The 23,471-nt window shown below is 40.9% G+C and overlaps 1 protein-coding gene and 1 long non-coding RNA gene across 11 annotated transcripts in view; one reads left to right on the plus strand and one right to left on the minus strand.

Moving 5' to 3' along the window:
- LOC117203218 (uncharacterized) overlaps positions 1 to 23,471 on the minus strand; it is a 360,640-nt gene that overhangs the window by 307,855 nt on the left and 29,314 nt on the right. The gene's annotated exons all lie outside the window — the stretch shown is intronic.
- VGLL4 (vestigial like family member 4) overlaps positions 1 to 23,471 on the plus strand; it is a 270,472-nt gene that overhangs the window by 23,217 nt on the left and 223,784 nt on the right. For 9 of the 10 annotated variants that reach the window (XM_049715550.1, XM_033437383.2, XM_004274843.3 and 6 more), the window contains 3 exons: positions 5,468 to 5,613; positions 20,606 to 20,771; positions 22,295 to 22,357. In XM_049715550.1, the coding sequence (XP_049571507.1) occupies positions 5,468 to 5,613; positions 20,606 to 20,771; positions 22,295 to 22,357 (375 nt within the window). Of the gene's footprint in view, positions 1 to 1,191; positions 1,274 to 5,467; positions 5,614 to 20,605; positions 20,772 to 22,294; positions 22,358 to 23,471 lie in introns of all 10 variants that reach the window. The other variant, XM_049715552.1, reaches the window with a different exon arrangement.

Raw genomic sequence — 23,471 nt, forward strand, 5'->3', positions numbered from 1 at the left:
CTAGGCTCGTGGGCTTCAGTAGTTGTGGCACGTGGGCTCAGTAGTTGTGGCTCACGGCCTCTAGAGCACAGGCTCAGTAGTTGTGGTGCACGGACTTAGCTGCTCCGAGGCATGTGGGTTCTTCCCGGACCAGGGCTCGAATACGTATCCCCGGCTCTTATAGGCAGATTCTTAACCACTGCACCACCCGGGAAGTCCCAATCAGTACCTTCTTTACGAGGCTTTGCCAGCCCTGAACTAGACAGCCAGTGTGAAGCACAGGCCATTAAAAAGCCCACAATAAATGTGTATCTTATTAGAGCAAACATAACCATTTTAAAATAGCCCTTTTGTCTTGTCTTTCCTGTTTTTTTACAGTTGTTTCCTTCTTGTACTTTTGTATCCTGGTTTCTTAGCTGCACATTATTACATGGTCATTTTACATCTCACAGTGTGTCGTGCCTGTAATTTTTAGTGGTTGCACCCTGCTCCGTGGTAGGTGTGGGTGCACCGTTCCCCTGTCGTGGGACATTTGGTTGCTGCCAGGATTTCAGTGTTATAAATAGTGCTTCAGTGAACAGTTGTGTGTGTGGAATGTATTCAGTTGCTTCTTGTGAAACCTCAGGCGGGTTCCATCATCCCTGTGTCTCTTTTGCCTTCGTGCTCGATCGGGATAGGGCAGCATCCACCGGAGAGGACAGGTGCGTGGACAAATGAGGTAATATGACAAAGCAAATGCTCAGCGAAGTTTGCCTCCTAACCTCTGTTTGGGTGTGTTGCTTGGGGCTTCCTCTCCAGAGATGAGGTTTCATCATTCACCGCTTCCAGAAGTATGTTAGCAGTTTATAAACTCAAAAGCATTATGTGAAAGAATGAATTTCTCTACACCCTCACTAGCAGTCGTCCCAGGGTTTAACTATGTAACTCTCTTCCCTTTAAAATAATAGTGAAAAAAACAGTCTTGTCTGTATTTGAGCAGCTTGTTAGGACAGGATTCACTTGAGCTCACTGCTCTAACCAGTCCCGACCTCATCTCACAAAGGTTGGGTTCCAGAGGCTGTTTGTAACTCTTTTTCCAAAGCTTATAGTCCCCACATGCTTTCTACCAAATTGTAGTGTAAGTTGGTCCTTTGAAGCTTAAAAATCCAGTGTATTTTATTCCTTACTGAAGTACATACTGACTACTGGATATCTTTTTATTTTTCCAAACAGACCAACAGTTTGCTCTAGAAGATCTGCTGTGGCTGGTCATAATTTTGATGATTCCCTTCCCTGCTCCCAAGAAAAGAAATCGGTGAGGGTAACCACATGTCCTGGTTTGCCCAGTTAATACTTGTCCTGATGACTTTGCATTGCCCACTTCACCCTCAAAAGTGACCTAGTTCGGATGATACGTTACATTGTCACCCTCCCCCCAGGGGATTCCTCAGCAGCTGAGGTATCTGCCTGCTCTTTCCACCTCACTCCTCCCCCAGACTTCTTTCTATCTGCCCAGCAAAGGCTTCAGCCACATGGCTTTCTCCAAGCTTCCCCAGGGGTTCCTCACGTGTGCCCAGCCTCTTCTGAGTTAACGTTAGCCCAATAGGCATTCACACAAGTTTTCCCATTTCATCACTCCTTTGCCCCCATATCTTGCTGATGGTCGCCAGTGGCATGGGCAGGGTAGGGCACTTTAAGGTTGTTTCAAAAGTTGCTCTTTGTCCTTTGGAATTAGTATTTTGCAGCTCAGTTCATCCCACAGGCCAATGTAAGGTTCCTCATTTCTCACCACTTGCATTTTTTTTTAACTTTAAACTGAGCGTAGTCTTTTTTCTTCTTAAACTAAATTTCATACTTTTTTTCCAGATGCTTTGGTATCATATAGAGGCAGCCTTTTGGTGCTTTTTTTTTAATTGAAGTATAATTGACTTACAATATTATATTAGTTGCAGTGTACAACACAGTGATTTTATATTTTTATACATTACAAAATGATCACCATGATAAGTCTAGCTATCATCTATCACCATACATAGTTATTACAATGTAACTGACTATATTCCCTGTATATTACATCCCTGTGACATTTCTTTTATAAATGGAAGTTTATACTTCTTACTCTCTCTCACCTATTTCACTCATCTCTCTCCCCCATCCCCTTTGGCAACCATACGTTTGTTCTCTGTATCTGTGAGTCTGTTTCAGTTTTGTTGTTTGTTTTGTTTTTCAGTTTCCACATATAAGTGAAATCATACAGTATTTGTCTTTCTCTGACTTATTTTGCTTAGCATAATACTCTATAGGTCAATCCATGTTGTCTCAAATGGCAAGATTTCATTCTTTTTTTATGGCTAATATTCCATTGTGTGTGTGTGTATGTGTATATATATATATCCCATCTTCTTTATCCATTCATCCATCAGTGGGCACTTAGGTTGCTTCCATATCTTGGCAGTTGTAAATAATTCTGCAGTGAACATAGGAGTGCATATATCTTTTCAAATTAGTGTTTTGTTTTCTTTGGAAAAATACCCAGAAGTGGGATTCCTGGATCATACAGTAGTTCTATTTTTAATTTTTTGAGGAACCTTCATACTGTTTTCTGTAGTGGCTGTACTAATTTACATTCCTGAATGAGGGTTCCCTTTTTTCCACATCCTTGCCAACACTTGTTACTTGTAGTCTTTTTGATGATAGCCATTCTGACAGGTGTAAGGTGGTATCTCAGTGTGGCTTTATTTTGCATTTGCCTAATGATTAGTGATTTGAGCATCTTTTCAGGTGTTTATTGGCCATCTTTATAAAACTTCTTTGGAAAAATGTCTATTCAGATCTGCAGCCCATTTTTTAATCAGGTTGTTTGGGTTTTTTTGTTGTTGAGTTGTATGAGTTGCATATATCATTTGCAAGTATCTTTTCCCATTAAGTAGACTGCTATTTTGTTGATAGTTTCCTTTGCTGTGCAACAGCTTTTTAGTTTGATGTAGTCCCATTTGTTTATTTTTGCTTTTATGTCCCTTGCCTGAGGAGACAGAGCCCCCCAAAATATTGCTAAGACTGATATTAAAGCTCATATGGACAGAGTTTTATGGTTTCAGGTCTTATTTTTAAGTCTTTAATCCATTTTGAGTTTATTTTTGTATGTGGTGTGAGAAAGAAGTCCAGTGTCATTCTTTTGCATGTAGCTATCCAGTTTTCCAGTACCATTTATTGAAGAGACTGTCTTTTCCCCATGATATATTCTTGCGTTCTTTGTCATAGATTAATTGAATGTGTAAGTGTGGGTCTATTTCTGCACTCTCTGTTCTGTTCCTTTGATCTATGTGTCTGTTTTTGTGCCTGTGCCATACTGTTTTAATTTCTGTAGCTTTGTAGTGTAATTGGAAATCAGGGAGCATGATACCTCCAGCTTTGTTCTTCTTTCTCAAGATTGCTTTGGCTTTTTGGGGTCTTTTGTGTTTCCATATAAATTTTAGAATTATTCATTCTAGTTCTGTGAAAAATGCCACTGGTACTTTGATAGGGATTGCACTGAATCTGTAGGTTGCCTTGGGTAGTATGGTCATTTTAACAATATTAACTCTTCCAATCCATGAGCATGGTATATCTTTCCGTTTGTGTAGTCTTCAGTTTATTTCATCAATGTCTTATAGTTTTCTGAGTACAAGTCCTTTACCTCCTTGGTTAGATTTATTCCTAGGTATTTTATTCTTTTTGATGGAAGTGTAAATGGGATTGTTTTCTTAATTTATCTTTCTGATATTTCATTATTAGTGTATAGAAATGCAACAGATTTCTGTATATTAATTTTGTATCCTTCAACTTAATTCATTTGTTCTAATAGCTTTTTGGTGGCAACTTTAAGATTTTCTATGTGTAGTATCATGTCATCTACGAACACTGACAGTTTTCCTTCTTCCTTTCCAATTTGGATTCCCTTTACCTCTTTTTCTTGTCTGATTGCTGTGGCTAGGACTTCCAATGCCAGGTTGAATCAAAGTGGCGACTGTGGGCATCCTTGTCTTATTCCTGATCTTAGAGGAAATGCTTTCAGCTTTTCACCATTGAATATGATGTTGGCTGTATGTTTATCATATATGTCCTTTATTATGTTCAGTGTGTTTCCTCTATACCTACTTGGTTGAGAGTTTTGATCATAAATGGACGTTGAATTTTGTCAAAAACTTTTTCTGCATCAGTTGAGATGATCATATGATTTTTATTTTTCAATTTGTTAATCTGGTGTATCACATTGATTAATTTGCAGATATTGAACCATTGTTGCATCCCTAGGATAAATCCCACTTGATCATGGTGTGTGATCCTTTTAATACATTGTTAAATTTGATTTGGTGATATTTTGTTGACGATTTTTACATCTAAGTTTATCATTAATGTTGGCCTGTAATTTTCTTTTCTCTTCTTTTCTTTCTTTTTGTGGCATGTTTGTCTGGTTTTGGTATCAGGGTGATGCTGCCTGCTTGTTTGGTTTGGCATCAGGGTGATGCTGGATGTTTCCCAATCTTGGAGGAGTGGCCTTATGTAGGAGACGTCCTGTGGGTCCCAGCAGCACTCTTCCTTCTGGTCACCAGGACTATATAGGGGTGCCCCCTGTATGGGCCACATGGGCCCTTCTCTTGTGGTGGGGCTGACTTCTTTGGGCATGCTCATAGGCAGGGCTGGTCCCTGGCCCAGTTAGCTGTCAGGCCCTGCCAGTGTCGTGGCCACTGGCTTGCTGGTGGTTGGGGCTTGTCCAAGGGTGATTGGCTGTAGGGCCTGGGGCTGGTTCTGACCCAGTAATGAGCAGGCCTTGTGCTAATAGGCTAGAGGGAGGACTCCAAGATGGCACTTGCCAGCACCAGTGTCCTCATGGTAGAATGAGCTCCTCAGAATGGCCACCATCAGCGTCTGTGTCCCCAGGAGTCCCAGTTGCCTCTTGGCTTCTCTAGAAGATCAGCAAGTTCACCACTTGCAATTTTTTAAATTATATCTGCTTTAAAGTTTATCTTAAATGTAAACCTTGCCCTTATCAAATATAATAAGGTTATTTATATTCATAAAGCACCTCAAAAGCCCTCACGCAAACAGCAAGAGGGCCAAGCTGAGTAAGCAGTACCAAGGACACAGCTGTGGTGAGGCACACAGCCCCCATCTCTGTGATTGGTCACAGGCAGAGTTTTGTTCACAAGATGAAAGTTTATAAATACAGAAGCTTCTGCATTGGAAAAACAAACACATATTAACCTCTCAATGGTGACTACCTTTTGTACTTAGGTAACTATATTTTAACTGCTAAAGGGCTTTGTGATTTGAGAGGCTCTCTTTCCCCCCGAACATGTGCCTGCATTTCTGGGGTACTGTGTTCCCAGTTTTAAGGTGAAAAGGCAAGTGTTTTGAATGAGAGATCCCGCCAGGTTGAACTAGTGCAGTGTCAGCTGGGGGACTGTAGTTCACAGGTCAGAATGTGAATTCGCAGTGGAAAATTCGTTTTTCTGTTTGTTTTAACCAGGTGACTTTCGGATGGTGGTTGGAGAGGATAAGGCAAAAGTGTTGAATATTGTGAAGCCCAACATAGCCCATTTTCGTGAGCTCTACGGCAGCATTCTACAGGAGAATCCCCAAGTGGTGTATAAAATCCAGCAAGGCAGCCTGGAGGTAAACTATCTGTGGGAAATCCTGTGGACTTATGTTCTTCCGTATATTTGAAATAAGGCTAAAAGGTACACAAATGACTAGTAAGTGACTAGTAATAAGAGGCTGCCTTTGGAGAAGGGGACCAAGGGCTGACATGAGGCGGGGGGAGGTGGGGACTGGTCCTCACTGTGTGTGTCTTTTTTGCCATTTGAAGTTCTTACTATGTATGTTAATTATTAATCAAAAATGAGTGAAAATAAACTCTGAAATTACCTTCTTTCCATCCCCAGGCCCACCTGCCTCCCCAGAGGTAGCCTTATTAACAGTTTGGCATGTTTTCTTCCAGATCTTGTTGCATGTACTTTTGTATGTATTTGTACATAGACACATGTATGAAGCAGTTTGGTCTTTTTTGTTTGGTTTTATTTTACATAAATGTATTCATACAGGTTATTCTGAAGCTTGTTTTTTCCCCACTTGTTATATGTATCATGTCTTGGAACTTTTCTTTGGTACATCAAACAAAACTTTCTTTCAAGGCATTCTTCAAAATATTAAATTTTTTGAAAAGAAAAATCAAAGAGCCTTTCCTTTGAGAAAAGGAATTTGGATTTAAGATTTTTTAAACTATAGAATTCATAGTTTTTTATCTTTAAGTTAAGGAATACTATTTTACTTTTTTAATGCTCTTCCTCTTCCACATAATAGGGGCAACTAATATTATGTTGAATGACAAGTTAATGGCATTTCTAGAACTGAAAGGAAACTTTAAAAAAGTAGGAATTATTTTAAATGTAATGTTGGAGGATAACATGAATGCCCAGAATACCCACCACTCAGGTTAACAGATTTTGCCATGTTTGCTTTAGATTGAGGTATTTTGTTTTTAATTTTTACTTTTCTTAAAGTAATGCATACATATTGTTTAAAAACCAGGTGGCACCCCAAGGTTTGTAACAAAAAGCAGCAGTTCCCTGCTGTACACCTTCCTACTTGTCTGTGCTACTTCCCAGAGCAACTGCTTTCATCTCCTTCACTGATTCTTCTTACGTTTACCTCCATATTTCTAAGTAATATGGTTTGATTGTTATTCTTGATTTTTTTCAACTTGTACTTTATTTTTGTCATCTTTCTATGGAAAATGAGGATTTTTTACTCTCTTATGCACCGCAATCAACACACATACATTCTCTCTCTCTCTTTCTCTCTCTCCTCCTCTCCCCACCCCCCACCCCCACTCCTCCACCGCTTATGCTCCATGTATAGTTATTACATAACTTTGGGTTAGGGTAATAGTCGATATTTACTTTATTGTGACACATAACTTTCTTCATTGCTAAGATATACTACTATGAAATTTCCTTTCCTGTACAACTTTGTTTTTCTTGGAGTTAATCACTGTCTCATTTTTTTCACTTGCTTAGTTTCTACATACCTGTAACTAATTCACCCTCAAATTCTGCTACAGACCTGTAGAACATCTTCCACTGTAGACAAACACATCATGTGTGTTCTCTGTTTCTTACTGTTCTTGGGGACGTTCTTCCTGGAGCCCTGTGTCCCCTGTTCCTTTCGGGTATGGTTCCATTCTAGGCTTGATGCACAGCTCTTCTCCTGAAACTTTCTTTCATTAATACCCGAGAATTTCTTCCCCTCTCCTTTGCAAGTGTTTGGTTTACTGGATCTTTTCCTCTTTCACGGTTTACACTTTAATTTTGATGAAGTATACCTTTTAGTACTTCCTAACGTAGGTTGTGAAGGACGTAAATTTTTTGAGACCATGTACATCTGAAAATTCTACCCTCACACTGATTGATAGTTTGAGCTAGATATCAAATTCTAGGCTGGAAGTAATTTTCCCTCAGAAGTTTTAAGTCATAGCTTCATTTATTCTAGCTTCTAGAGTTGCATTCAGAAGTCCCACACTAGAGACTGTCATACAGAGTGAAGTAAGTCAGAAAGAGAAAAACAAATATCATATATTAACACATGTAGGTGGAACCTAGAAAAATGGTACAGATGAACCAGTTTGCAGGGCAGAAGTTGAAACACAGATGTAGAGAACAAACGTATGGACACCAAGGGGGGAAAACCGCGGTGGGGTGGGGATGGTGGTGTGCCGAATTGGGCGATTGGGATTGACATGTATACACTGATGTGTATAAAATTGATGACTAATAAGAACCTGCAGTATAATAAAACAAAAAAAAACCCCAACTAATACTAAACTTTCTTTGGGTTATTTGTATGGAAATATGTTAATATAAATGTTTCAGACATGACATGAAATTTCTAAAAATCTTATATGTTTTGGTATAATGTTATAAGTCATAATTCTAGTTATTACTTTAAAATGTATATCTCAGAAATAACTAAATTTCCTTGTCAATTGCATTATTATGAACTTTCATCAAATCTTTAACCGTGGTCATTTTTAAGTCTTTTGTCATTTACAGACAGTTCTGGGTGTACTCTGATGCTTTTGCAAAAATGTTCCTATAAATGGGTTTCATCTTCAAGGAATTCATAGAAAAGGCTCTGACAAGTACAGGTTTCTGGTAACTGACTGTACTGCTGAACTGAATGAATAAGCATTTTCAGAGCTCTAATGGAAAACTGATGAATTCATAAAAGTGCTAACAAAAATCAAGAATAAAAAAAATTAATTACATGGGACTGAGTGAACTGATGAGGATGATTATAATTTTTGTGACTTTCTGTTTGAATTAAAAAAATAAAATGTCCAACACTATTCAGATTCCCTGTCCTTTGGATGTGACCTTTTTTATCTCTCTGACAGTATTTAGGATCTTTTCCTTTTTTCCAGTATTCTTAAATTTCATGATGATTTGCCTTTGTCTTTGTGTGTATGTTTTTCATTTATTTTTAAAATTATTATTAGTTTTATGGCTGCACCATGCAACTTATGGGATCTTAGTTCCCCACCCAGGGATCAAACCCTTGCCCCCTGCAGTGGAAGCGTGGAGTCCTAATTGGTGGAATGCCAGGGAATTCCCATGTTTTTCATTTATTAGTCTGGCATTTCATGAGCCTCTTTTGGAAATTCACGAGCTTCAGTTCTAGGAAATTTTCTTTTATCATTTCTGTAATGAAATTTTCTTTCATCATTTCTTCATATCCATTTTCTTAGCTTGTTCTTTCTAGAATTCCTGTTAGTTGGTTGTTGGACCTCCTTGTTCGATTGTTTCTTTCCCTCATTCCTGTTTCTTTGGGTTTTTGTTCTGTTTTCCAGAAGAATTGTTTGAATCAATCTTCTAACACTTCTTTTGAATTTTTAATTTCCTCTGAATGTTCTTTTTTATAGCATCCTGTTCTTGTATGAATGCATTATCTTTCCTCATCTCTTTAATGATCTTTATTAAAATTTTTGAAGTTTTTTCTTGCTCCCTATATTGTCTCTGTTTCTCTTAGTTCCTTTTTTTCTATGGATTCACTCTCATCTGTTGTGTTAGAAGCTTTTCTCAAATGTTTGCACATCCTTTGTGGCCTGTATTTTAAAGAGCAAGGCGGTTTAAAAAATGCAGACTGGGAGTTCTTTGTGATGGATAGAGCATGTCAGCTAGTGAGCTTCACTATAGGATTTGGGACAAGGACCTGGCTGTTCCATTGGAGGACCCCAAGTTTCAGTATTTGTAGAATTTCTCCAAAGAGACATCATCTACTCTCTGGTTAGAGGATAGGGAAAGATAATGTGCCTAGCTGCCAACTTTTAGAAACTGAGCAAGGGAAAACAGCTGGGAATTTCCTTTAACTGTGAAAATAAACTTCCAAATCCCTCAGTTTGGCCTCTGAAAGCCTGGATGGTCTATGTTCTAACTGGCTTCTTATTGTGGGGAAATGCACAAGAATAAGATGAGTGGGCTGAGCTTCAGTTCCCAGAGATGCATCTAATCTTAAAGCTGCCACTGATACCCATCTTCTCCCGCCTCTGCTGCCCATTCCAAATTCCCCTCACCCTTTCTAGCATTTAGGCTGGTCTAGGTGAGGTGGCCCAGACTCTCATCCCTGAGGAGTCTGAGACTCTGGTCACCATGCCCATCTTGGACTGTAGCTACTACACTTTCCATTTACCATCAAAGTTGGGCAAGAGGTAATAAGAGATGTGTACCAGCAGCCCTACCTCCTGATGGTCAGGTTTAATTATTTCTGCCAGTATGGTGATTCATTTCTTTGTCTTCTGGACTTCTTGTCTGCCTGGGATTCTAAAGTGATTGGACGGCAGTTATAGCTTAAGTTTGTTTGTTTGTTTTTAATTAGTTATCCATTTTGTACATATTAGTGTACATATGTCAATCCCAATGTCCCAATTCATCACACCACCACCACCCCCTGTGACTTTCCCCTCCTTGGTATCCATACTTTTTGTTCTCTACATCTGTATCTCTATTTCTGCCCTGCAAACCGGTTCATCTGTGCCATTTTTCTAGGTTCCATATATATGCATTAATATACGATATTTCTTTTTCTATTTCTGACTGACTTCACTCTGTATGACAGTCTCTAGGTCCATCCACGTCTCTACAAATGACCCAATTTCATTCCTTTTTATGGCTGAGTAATATTCCATTGTATATATGTACCACATCTTCTTTATCAATTCGTCTGTTGATGGGCATTTAGGTTGCTTCCATGACCTGGCTATTGTAAATAGTGTTGTAGTGAACATTGAGGTGCATGTGTCTTTTTGAATTACAGTTTTCTCTGGGTATATGCCCAGTAGTGGGATTGCTGGTTCATATGGTAATTCTGTTTTTAGTTTTTTAAGGAACCTCCATACTGTTTTCCATAGTGGCTGTATCAATTGACATTCCCACCAGCAGTGCAAGGGGGTTCCCTTTTCTCCACATCCTCTCCAGCATTGATTGATTGTAGATATTCTGATGATGCCCATTCTAACTGTGTGAGGTGATACCTCATTGCAAAATTGTAGTTTTGATTTGCATTTCTCTAATAATTAGTGATGTTGAGCAGCTTTTCATGTGCTTCTTGGCCATCTGTATGTCTTCTTTGGAGAAATGTCTATTTAGGTCTTCTACCCATTTTTTATAGGGTTGTTTGTTTTTTTAATATTGAGCTGCATGAGCTGTTTATATATTTTGGAGACTAATCCTTTGTCCGTTGATTCATTTGCAAATATTTTCTCCCATTCTGAGGGTTGTCTTTTCGTCTTGTTTATGTTTTCTTTGCTGTGCAAAAGCTTTGAAGTTTCATTAGGTCCCATTTGTTTATTTTTGGTTTTATTTCCATTTCTCTAGGAGGTGGGTCAAAAAAGATCTTGTGCTGATTTATGTCAAACAGTGTTCTTCCTGTGTTTTCCTCTAAGAGTTTTATAGTGTCTGGTCTTACATTTAGGTCTCTAATCCATTTTGAGTTTCTTTTTGTGTATGGAGTTAGGGAGTGTTGTGATTTCATTCTTTTACATGTAGCTGTCCAGTTTTCCCAGCACCACTTATTGAAGAGACTCTTTTCTCCATTGTATATCCTTGCCTCCTTTGTCATAGATTAGTTGACCATAAGTGTGTGGCTTTCTATCTTGTTCCATTGATCTGTATTTCTGTTTTTGTGCCAGTGCCAGTACCATATTGTCTTGATTACTGTAGCTTTGTAGTATAATCTGAAGTCAAGGAGTCTGATTCCTCCAGCTCCGTTTTTTCCCCTCAAGACTGCTTTTGCTATTCGGGATCTTCTGTGTCTCCATACGAATTTTAAGGTTTTTTTGTTCTAGTTCTGTAAAAAATACCATTGGTAATTTGATAGGGATTACATTGAATCTGTAGATTGCTTTGGGTAGTATAGTCATTTTCCATGTTCCTGGATAGGAAGAATATTGATTCTTCCAATCCAAGAACATGCTGTATCTATCCAACTGTTTGTATCATCTTTAATTACTTTCATCAGTGTCATAGTTTTCTGCGTACAGGTCTTTTGTCTCCCTAGGTAGGTTTATTCCTAGGTATTTTATTATTTTTGTTGCAGTGGTAAATGGGAGTGTTTCCTTAATTTCTCTTTCAGATTTTTCATCATTAGTGTATAGGAATGCAAGAGACTTCTGTGCATTAATTTTGTATCCTGCAACTTTACCAAGTTCACTGATTAGCTCTAGTAGTTTTCTGGTGGCATCTTTAGGATTCTCTATGTGTAGTATCATGTCATCTGCAAACAGTGACAGTTTTACTTCTTCTTTTCCAATTTGTATTCCTTTTATTTCTTTTTTCTTCTCTGATTGCCGTGGCTAGGACTTCCAAAGCTATATTGAATAGGAGTGGCAAGAGTGGATATCCTTGTCTTGTTCCTGATCTTAGAGCAAATGCTTTCAGTTTTTCGCCATTGAGAATGATGTTTGCTGTGGGTTTGTCGTATATGGCCTTTATTATGTTGAGGTAGGTTCCCTCTATGCCCACTTTCTGGAGGGTTTTTATCATACATGGCTGTTGAATTTTCTCAAAAGCTTTTTCTGCATCTATTGAGATGATCATATGGTTTTTATTCTTCAAATTGTTAATAATGGTGTATCACATTGATTGATTTGCATATATTGAAGAATCCTTGCATCCCTGGGATAAATCCCACTTGATCATGGTGTATGATCCTTTTAATGTGTTGTTGGATTCTGTTTGCTAGTATTTTGTTGAGGATTTTTGCATCTGTATTCATCAGTGATATCGGTCTGTAATTTTCTTTTTTTGTAATATCTGTGTCTGATTTGGGTATCAGGGTGATGGTGGCCTTGTAGAATGAGTTTGGGAGTGTTCCTTCCTCTGCAATTTTTTGGAAGAGTTTGAGAAGGATGGGTGTTAGCTCTTCTCTAAATGTTTGATAGAATTCACCTGTGAAGCCATCTAGTCCTGGACTTTTTTTTCTTGGAAGATTTTTAATCACACTTTCAATTTCATTACTTGTGATTGGTCTGTTCAGATTTTCTGTTTCTTCCTGGTTCAGTCTTGGAAGGTTATACCTTTCAAAGAATTTGTCCATTTCTTCCAGGTTGTCCATTTTATTGGCATAGAGTTGTTTGTCGTAGTCTCATAAGATGCTTTGTATTTCTGCGGCATCTGTTGAAACTTCTACTTTTTCATTTCTAATTTTATTGATTTGAGTCCTCTCCTCTTTTTCTTGCTGAGTCTAGCCAGTGGTTTATCAATTTTGTTTATCTTCTCAAAGAACCAGCTTTTAGTTTTATTGATCTTTGCTATTGTTTTCTTTGTTTCTATTTCATTTATTTCTGCTCTGATCTTTATGATTTCTTCCTTCTACTAACTTTGGGTTTTGTTTGTTCTTCTTTCTCTAGTTCCTTTAGGTGTAAGGTTAGATTGTTTATTTGAGATTTTTCCTGTTTCTTGAGGTAGGCTTGTATTGCTCTAAACGTCCCTCTTAGAACTGCTTTTGCTGCATCCCGTAGATTTTGGATCGTCGTGGTTTTGTTGTCATTTGTCTCTAGGTTTTTTTTGATTTCCTTTTTTATTTCTTCAGTGATCTCTTGGTTATTTAGTAACGTATTGTTTAGCCTCCATGTGTTTGTGTTTTTTACGTTTTTTCCCCTGTAATTGATTTCTAATTTCATAGCATTGTGGTCAGAAAACATGCTTGATATGATTTCAAAATTCTTAAATTCACTGAGGCTTGATTTGTGACCCAAGATGTGATCTATCCTGGAGAATGTTCCATGTGCACTTGAGAAGAAAGTGTAATCTGCTGTTTTTGGATGGAATGTCCTATAAATATCAATTAAATCTATCTGGTCTATTGTGTCATTTGAAGCTTGTGTTTCCTTTTAATTTTCTGTTTGGTTGATCTGTCCATTGGTGTAAGTGAGGTGTTAAAGTCCCCCACTATTATTGTGTTACTGTCGATTTCCTCTTTTATAGCTGTTAGCAGTTGCCTTATGTTGAGGTGCTCTTATGTTGGGTGCATATATGTTTATAGTTGTTATATTCTCCTGTTGGATTGATCCCTTGATCATTATGTAGTGTCCTTCCTTGTGTCTTGTAACATTCTTTATTTTAACATCTATTTTATCTGATATGAGTATTGCTACTCCAGCTTTCTTTTGATTTCCATTTGCATGGAATATCTTTTTCCATCCCCTCACTTTCAGTCTGTATGTGTCCCTAGTGGGGCTCTTGTAGACGGCATATACATGGGTCTTGTTTTTGTATCCCTTCAGCGAGCCTGTGTCTTTTGGTTGGACCATTTAATCCATTCATGTTTAAGGTAATTATCGATATGTATGTTCCTATTACCATTTTCTTAATTTGGGGGGGTTTGTTTTTGTAGGTCCTTTTCTTCTCTTCTGTTTCCACTTAGAGAAGTTCCTTTAGTTGTAGAGCTGGTTGTAGAGCTGGTTTGGTGGTGCTGAATTCTCTTAGATTTTGCTTGTCTATAAACCTTTTGATTTCTCCGTCAAATCTGAATGAGATACTTGTTGGGTAGAATAATCTTGGTTGTAGGTTCTTCCATTTGATCACTTTAAATATATCATGCCGCTCCCTCTGGCTTGTAGAGCTTCTGCTGAGAAATCAGCTGTTAACCTTAGAGTTCCATTGTATGTTATTTGTCATTTTTCCCTTATCGCTTTCAATAATTTTTCTTTGTCTTTAATTTTTGTCAGTTTGATTACTATGTGTCTTGGTGTGTTTCTCCTTGGGTTTGTCCTGCCTGGGACTCTCTGTGCTTCCTGGACTTGGGTGGCTATTTCCTTTCCCATGTTAGGGAAGTTTTCGACTATAATCTCTTAAAATATTTTCTCAGGTGTTTTCTCTCTCTCTTCTCCTTCTGGGACCCCTGTAATGCAAATGTTGTTGTGTTTAATGTTGTCCCAGAGGTCTCTTAGGCTGTCTTCGTTTCTTTTCATTCTTTTTTCTTTATTCTGTTCCACGGCAGTGAATTCCACCATTCTGTCTTCCAGGTCACTTTTCCATTCTTTTGCCTCAGTTATTCTGCTATTGATTCCTTCTAGTGTATTTTTCATTTCAGTTATTGTATTGTCCATTTCTGTTTGTTTGTTCCTTAAATCTCCTAGGTCTTTGTTAAACATTTCTTGAGTCTTCTCGATCTTTGCCTTCATTCTTTTTCTGAGGTCCTGGATCATCTTTACTATCATTATTCTGAATTCTTTTTCTGGAAGGTTTCCTATCTCCGCTTCATTTAGTTGTTTTTCTGGGGTTTTATCTTGTTGCTTCATCTGGTACATAGCCCTCTGTGTTTTCATCTTGTCTATCTTTCTGTGAATGTGGTTTTTGTTCTACAAGCTGCAGGATTGTAGTTCTTGTTGCTTCTGCTGTCTGCCCTCTCATAGCTTTAAGTTTAATAGGATGCTTACTGTGTCCTCTGGGAGAAGCATTTCTTCTTTTGAAACTAGGATCTCTAGACCCACAGTCCTAAAGTTGTGGAGGTGGGAAGCACAGATTGCCCAGGTGGTCCCTGGGAATGACAGTAAGCAAGGCTGTTTCTCCTTTTACCCCGTGGTTCCCAGACTCATGTAGTCTAGCAGTTGGGAACATAGTACTCTATAACGGCCATGAATTTAGGGTATATACTGTGCCCCACTCTCACAGGGTATCATCTCTAAGCTGTTGCTCAGCTCTTCTTCAAAGCTCTTTCATTGGGTTTTTCAGTAGTGACACTATTGACATTTTAGGCTGAATAATTCTTTGTTGTAGGGGCCAAAAATGTCCCCCTTTTGAGAACTACTGCTCTCCCAGGCTGGCAGCTCTGGCACACTGTGTGGTAGGAACAGTGGAGCCGTGATCCTGTGCCCGTCCTGCACCTGTGCCCTGTGAGCCCTGTACAGTGGTATTGGCTGAGTCCTGTGGGCAGGAAAGGCAAGCCCATGCTTAGAATATGAGTCACTTCCAGGCAAGAGGAGTTGCTGCCCATTCCCAGGTGGAAGGGATCCAGTGTAGTCAACTTATCACCAAGTGGCTGGTTAGTCTCAGGAGATGGTCGTGTTATGAGGATCTCAGTGTTGGCCTCTGTTGCTGTCAGGATAGACTTTCAACCACAGCAGTGACTCAGTCAGCCTTGGTGAGTAGAAGCCCCTGATATTGGATCTGGGCAGAGCCTCTATCTCTCCCGCCCACTACTCGTGCTACAAGCCGTTATGCCATCACTGGGATGAAAGAGCCTGTTGAATCAACTGGCTAAATTGTTCTTTTGGTTGTTGTTGCTTCTTCTGTGTTGGATGCTCTCAGATGGAAGCATTAACGTACAATACAAAGATCTTCATACTTTGTGTCCCCTCCCATAGGTCCATCCACATGCCTCTTCCCCCCAGATCCTGTCTTCCACCTTCTAATCTTCTTCCTTTTAGGTCCCTAACCAACCAGTGAACCATTGTCCACTCTTTGAGTCTTTGTATATTCTTATCTTGGGCCACTTTTCCATGTAAAGTGGGTAACCAGCTGTGCCACCTGCAGCGTACTCACTGGGACGATGGCTCCTCATCAGTGTCTTCCAGGGCCATCCCTGGGTGCGGCTGTAATGCATCATTTTCACCCCGTACATACTACAAGGCAAATCATCCATGAAGCAAGCCCATCCTTTATCCTCCTCCAAAAGCCTCCTTGTAGCCGTGTGCATGAGCCAGTGGAGAAGTAGAACATTATGTGCTGGTGCAACAGTGGAAATGATGGGGGTCTGGGTTTCCTGTTTGTGCAGCTGACTTGTGCCCTCTGGCCTTGCGCATGTCCAATGCTGGTGTATCTCTTACGTCCTACAGTGGATTGCTCTTGAGCTTCGTGACCTTATGACTTGGTGAAGCTAGCAGGTCCCAGTTCATAATGGGCAGTTCTTGATACATGGTCATTTGATGTCCCATGGTTAGAAGCTCTGTCTCTGCCAGGGTGTAGCATCTAGGAGCTGATTTCAAATGGTGTGTGGTTCTTCACTACAGATGGCGTGGCCTTGCTCCAGAACCCTAGCAGTCTCCATTGTGATCTCCCACTGGGAGCCCACTGTAACTTCCCCTGGCTTCTCTGTACACTGAGGAGGCCTTTAGTACCATAGTTTACAGGGAGGTGTGCCCACGTGGTGGAGGGCTGCTTACCCTGCTGCCTGTATCTATCGCAGAGCTCGTTTTTGCTCTTGCCCCTCACAGACCTTGCATCCTTTTATATCGCTGGGTAAATGGCTCTGAGCATTATTCCCAAGTGTGGAATATGCTGCATCTAGGACCTGAAGAAGCCTATCAGGCAGTGTGCTTCCTTCTTAGTGGTGAGAGGTACGAGATGCCGTAAGTTGATCTTTACTTTGGAGAGGCTGTCCCAGAGCTCCAGGTCACTTGACCCCTAAACTCCTCCCTGATGTGGTGTGCTCTCACAATTCATGAGGTTTATCTTTTACCCGCTGGGGTGCATATATCTCCCAAGGCCTCCAGTGTACTTGCCCTTTAGCGCTCACCAGGTGACAGCAGCAACGTGTCATTGATGTAGTGGACCAATGAGATTATACAGAGTATCCAAACAGTCTGGTTTTCTTTGAATATCTTACGACAGGGTGGGGGAGTTAACACGGCCCTGAGGCAGGTGGTAAGGCGCACTCTGGTCTGTCCTGTGCGGCCGCGAGCTGCTTCTCATCCTCCTTGCTCTGTGGATGGCAGAGAATGCGCTCGCCAGGCCTGTGGCCCCGTCCAGACACCTGAGGCTCTGCTGATACGCTTCAGCAGACTTCCCACATCTGCCACAGCCGGTACAGCGGGGCTTCTACTTGGCTGAGTTTGTGGTGGTCTGCTACCATCTGCCAGAGTCCATTTGGATTTTGTGAAGGCCAGACTCAGTGGAGATACGATGGGACCGTCAGCTCTAGTATTAGTCAGGGTTCTCCAGAGAAACAGGACCAATAGGATATATAGAGAAAGATGTATTTTAGGGAATTAACTCACAGAGTTGTGAGGGTTGGCAAGTTTGAAATTTGCAGGGCAAGCCAGCAGGCCGGAGACGCAGGGAAGAGCGTGTTGTACTCTTGAGCCCGAGGGCAATCTGGAGGCAGACTTCCTTCTTCCTCAGGAAACTTTAGTCTTTTTTCATAAGGCCTTCAACTGACTGGATGAGGCCCATCCATGTTAACGGGGGTCATCTGCTACTCAAAGTCTACTGGCTTAAAAAGATACCTTTACAGTAACATCTGGACTAAAGGTTAACCAAGCAACTAGGCCCTATAGCCTAGCCAAGTTGACATACAAAATTAAACATCACACCCCTGCATCCTGCAGGCCTATAGGTGGCGTTAATCCCTGCCATTCCTCCTGTGATGTGGTTTTGTTTTTTCATTACTCTTTTGGCCAGGGGGTGAGAACGGCAGCTTCAGAGGCTTCCACTTGGCCTTCTACCCTGTGATAGCTCCAAAATGCTGTCTGAGAATGTGCTTTCCAGGACCACTCTTGGTACCAGTTGTATAGGATCAGGATTGGGGAGATTAGAAACAAAGACTCCATCTGATCCTGTGATGGCACTGTGGAGCTCGATGGCCCTTCCTAGCTGTCCCCACCTGGGGCAAAGAGACCAGGCCTTTGGCCTCCTGCATTTTCCAGTCTTTGGATACAGGCAGCTCCCTTTGCCTGAGGACAGTTGTGGGAGGGACTCTGAGGGAGGGAGTCAGCCAACTTTCCCAGCAGCTGGCAGAATGAGTACCTTGCCCCAAAGCCAGGATGTGGTCGGTGCAACACAGCATCCACTATCATATGCCCATATCTGCTTTTTTAAAACATCAGCCTTATTGAGATATAATTTACATACTGTAAAATTCGGTGGTTTTTAGTCTGTTTACACAGTTGTGCAACCATCACCACAATCTAGTTTTACAACATTTTCATCACTCCAAAAAGCAACCCCATGCCCAGTAGCAGTACCTAGCTTCCCCTCCCGGCAGGCAGCCACTAATCTACTTTCTGACTCCGCGGATTTGCCTCTTCTAGATACTTCCTGTAAATAGAATCATAGAACATGTGGTCTTTTCCATGTCTGCTTTTAAAATGCAATTTGACTCATAATTTAACTGAATGCTTTCACTTTTGTGTTTTAATGAGAATTGAAGAGTAAGGATAATTAAAATTTTGCAATTTATTTGAACATGTCACCTAATATTTTGTCTTGGAACACATGCTTTCAAACAAAAACTCCAGTGCATTCTTTTCCTCAAGAGAAAGCAGTGGCAAATAACTGTTTTCTAATTCCTCATATTACTCAGCCATTTTGGCATCTCTAAAATTCCTGGAAGTCTCATAGGTAAAGCCTTGAAATATAAGATCCTAGTGACTAATCTCAATACTTGGCCCCAAAATATGAGTCTATAAATGTCATTTCTAGCATCTTTTACAGAAATATTCACATTTTTTGTCATTTATCTAGCCAAAGCTAAGTGGAGGTTGAATCCTGTGAATTTAGGACCATCTCCATGATAAATATGAAATATTTAGGTTAAAAAAACCTTCACCTTATTGAAGCCACTATATAATAGCATTTTCTTCTTTTTTGCATAGATTTATAGATAAAACTAGAAAATCTAGACATTGGCATATACTCAGTAAATATTTGTTGAATGAAAAAGTGGTAGAATGAATGAATTCTAATTATTAAGAAAGTTGGTCATATCTGGAAAATCCAAATCTAAAATTTAATACATTCACGTATCTATTCTTTTTTCTTACTGTTCTCTTAAAGTTAAAACCTAAACGCTTGTTGAAAGAATACAAGACAGATTCTTACTGGGAGAATAATGTGATGAGCTGCTGAGGGCAGTGGTACTGCTTTTCACCTTGGCAGGGAGTCATGTTTACATGATTTTGGAAAAATTTAGTTCCATGACGTAAAATATATTAGACTAGGAGTTAGGGAAGCTGGGTGTGGGCTTAGCTCTATGGATAACTGTTGATTCACAGGTTTCCAAGTAAAGTCTAATGCATAGTTTTATATATGCTTTATTTCTGTATTTTTCTTTAAATTTGATGTATTTTAGAATACACTGGGAACAGAAACCATTGGTATAACTTACTGCTGTTTAAGAAATAATGACAACTAAGCTTTATTGGTGCAGTTATTTATCCTCTTATTCAACCGATGTTTTTTGAGTACTTACTATGTGCCACGGGATTAAAAGTAAATAAAGATTAGTCTCTGTCATCAGTTTATTCCTACAGTTTATGAAATACAGCATGGTACATAAAAGGCCCTACAGACAGGAGACGCGAATTTAGATCCCACTCTCTGATTGCCTGCATGTTACTGGCTATGTTACTTTGTGCCCCTGTGTTTAAAATGAGTACATGGGGAACTTCCCTGGTGGCACGGAGGTTAAGAATCCACCTGCCAATGCAGGGGACACGGGTTCAAGCCCTGGTCTGGGAAGATCCCACATGCCGTGGAGCAACTAAGCCCGGGGGCCACAACTACTGAGCCTGCGCTCTAGAGCCCATGAGCCACAACTGCAGAGACCACATGTCACAACTACTGAAGCCCGCGCGCCTAGAGCCCATGCTCCACGACAAGAGAAGCCACCGCAATGAGAAGCCCACGCACCGCAACGAAGAGTAGCCCCCGCTCGCCGCAACTAGAGAAAGCCCGCGCGCAGCAACGAAGACCCAACACAGCCAAAAATAAATAAATAAATAAAATTTAAATAAATAAATAAAAGAAAATGAGTACTTGGGTGAGCCGGTGTGTCGATGAATTTTAGCTGAAATTTTACTTTCTTTAACTACCGGATTTAGAACAAATAGAAATTTTAAAACTGAGAGTCAAAAATTGACTCTTGAAAGAAATTTCTATTCTTAAGTACAAGTAGAATATCATAGGAAAAGAATTAACTTGTTCGAAGGAACTTAGAATCCTTAACACCTAGGCATTCAGTTTCAGAAAGGAGAAAGTCTCCTTAGCACCTGCCTAGTCTACTAGGTGTGAGTTCATATATGTTCATGTGGTTTTAAGGAGAAGCCATGTGCTTTGAATATTTATAGAATTCAAAGCACTTTCCATAGACGTCATCTTTTTTTTTTCCTTAGATCGATAAAAGCCCAGAAGGACAGTTCACTCAACTAATGACATTGCCCAAAACCTTACAGCAACAAATAAATCATATTATGGACCCTCCTGGAAAAAACAGAGATGTGGAAGAAACTTTATTGCAAGTGGCTCATGACCCCGACTGTGGAGACGTGGTGCGTCTAGGTACGTGCATGAATCTGACGGGGAGGAAGTGTTGGCTGGAGGGGGTCGGGGGGAGCAAACTTTGTGGCTGAGACGGGTTCTCTATTCTTTCTTGCCTAGTGAGATGGAGAGAGAGATTTCCTCTCAGAATAAGAAAGCACTAACAGTCTGGGGGTTTTCCCAACCTAAATTCTTGTTTGTTTGAAGTAGGGTGCCGAAAGTACTTCTATTTTCAGATCCCTGGGTCCTAAATCACTGACAGAGAGGGAAACAATGATTCTTTTGGTCCCAAGGGCATAACGTTTAGAAGTTATTTCAAAGACATGTGTTTGTTCCTCACGGTGGTCTGAGGAGGATGGAGACTGGTGATTTTTTTTTTATTGTGGTACGCGGGCCTCTCACTGTTGTGGCCTCTCCCGTTGCGGAGCACAGACTCTGGACGTGCAGGCTCAGCGGCCATGGCTCATGGGCCTAGCCGCTCCGCGGCATGTGGGATCTTCCCGGACCGGGGCGCGAACCCGCGTCCCCTGCATCGGCAGGCGGACCCTCAACCACTGCGCCACCAGGGAAGCCCGAGACTGGTGACATTTTTAATGCTTTTATAACATCAAGAACACCACTCTCCTTGGCCGACGCCCCCTCGGTGTGGCTCCTGTGTGCACAGTAGGTCTGCTCCAACATGGCCCCTGTTCCTCACGTCATCCCCAATGTGGACCAAAAATCTGAGCCTGATCTTCAGAGACTTGCTGCCTTTTGAGGTGTTACAGGTAATTTACAAGGTCAGTCAGCAAGTAAGGAAATCATGAAATTGAAAATGATGAAAAAAAAAAAAAGAAAAGAAAAGAAAATGATGCCCTCCCTCAGATGAGTGCACCGTTTACTGTTGAGTACGTATTTGCTGAGCTTCCCCAGGGAGCAGCCTGGCCACCTGGCAGGATGCAAGTCACAGTGACGGTGTCACATGGAGACACCTGCCCGTCGGGCAGAGCGGAGCATGTGCCTAGGGTGCCGGCTACCTCTTCTGAAGATACATGTGGAGGCGTGTCTTTTCTGGTCATGGTGTGAGTCCTTCTGCCTTTCTGTGGGCCTGAAGGACTGTCCTGCTGTCCTCACCGAGGAGTCCTCTGAGTGATTTCAGAATAAGTTTTCCTCCTAGGCAGAAACGTTTGGTGTTTTTTTCCCCAATCTTTCCACATCTTGGAATTGAGAGCCAGCAGACTTAAGCAGATTTAAAGTGAAAAAAATGACCTTCAAGGGTCACCTAACCCACTGGTTGTAAGATGAGGCGTCCCAGACCCAGAGTGGGGAGGTCATTTGCTTGTGTTCACACAGCTGGTCAGCGACACAGCTGGTCGTTGACACAGCTGGCAGCTCCAGTCTCCTGGACCTCGATCCTGATACTCTTTTCACTGTCACTCTGACACCAGAGATAGATTTGCTGGTTTTATTGGATAGCTGGAAAGAATATTTAGTTTCAAGTTTTAAAAGTGTTAGGATGACTCACATCTGGCTTTTTTGGCATTGTTATTGTTTTTTTCTCACAGGGCTCTCAGCAATCGTGAGACCTTCCAGTATGAGACAGAGCACCAAAGGCATTTTCACTGCTGGTAAGAATTGTTAAAAATCCACACTTAACGTACCTGCTGGATTGAGCAGCCTCAGTGCTCCTGGTTAAAATGTAAAGCTTTATCTGTATCCTGCAACTACTTGCGAAATGCTGAATTTTGATGGTCATAACCTAGGACACGGCAGTAACATATAGACAGGCAGATGGCGCTGTAATCCGGAGTCTGAGGTGCTGCTGGGAGGATTTGCTGCCCCTCTGCGTTTTCCCAGTTACTCCTTATGTGCAGGTTTCCCCTTGCGTTTTTATATCTGTGGGAGTTACACATGATATTGTTGCAAAAACAGCAGTACCTTGCCCTCCCCGCCGGCCAGTGTTCCTCTCCAGAGACAACTACTGCTGACTCTCCTGGTGGGTTATTTTTGTTTTCACTGCTGTTTCTCTGGGTAATGAGCTTATATTGCTGCTTCTCTCCTTTTAATTTTAGGCATCATCTGTGGACTTCTCACTCTAGCAGATTAGAATTCAACTGCCCCCACCAACGCGCACACACACACCCCCGCACCCATCCCTCTGTGTTCCAAATATGGTTGTGCCGTAGCTTTAGTGAAGCCAATCTTGAGTTTCCATTGTCTGACTGTGTTACTGTGATTCATAGCTGAGCCATGTGATACACTTCTCCTTGCCTTCACAGCTTTCTTTTCCCACAGAGGCTGTCGTCACCTGTCTCATGTGAGGAACCCTGTTTCCTGTATCTGGTGTCTTTGATTTTTGTGGCGCACAGCCTCATCATTTTGGTGAAGCGCACCATCCGGGAACTTCGTGGGAAAGGGGGCAGAGGAGGCAGATTTGGAGCCCATGTGTGGCCAAGTGTATCTTTAGTCCACCCTCACGCCTGACTGAGGCTTAGGCTGGAGATGATTAGAAATAGTTGTCCTTTAGAATTTTGATACCGTTGCTTCGATTATCTTCTCACTTCTAGGAAGTTCTGATTCTTAATCCTTTGTGTATGTTCTTTGTGGAAGGCTTTTAGGTCTTCTTTTAACCCCAGGGCTCTGAAGTTTCTCAGTGGTGTGTTTCGATGTGAGTCTGTTTTTATCTGTTACACTGAATACTCATTACCCTTCAGTTTGGAAACTCAGAGTATAAGAATATAG

This window comes from Orcinus orca, chromosome 10 (assembly GCF_937001465.1).
Source record: "Orcinus orca chromosome 10, mOrcOrc1.1, whole genome shotgun sequence".
Classification (NCBI taxonomy): domain Eukaryota; kingdom Metazoa; phylum Chordata; class Mammalia; order Artiodactyla; family Delphinidae; genus Orcinus; species Orcinus orca.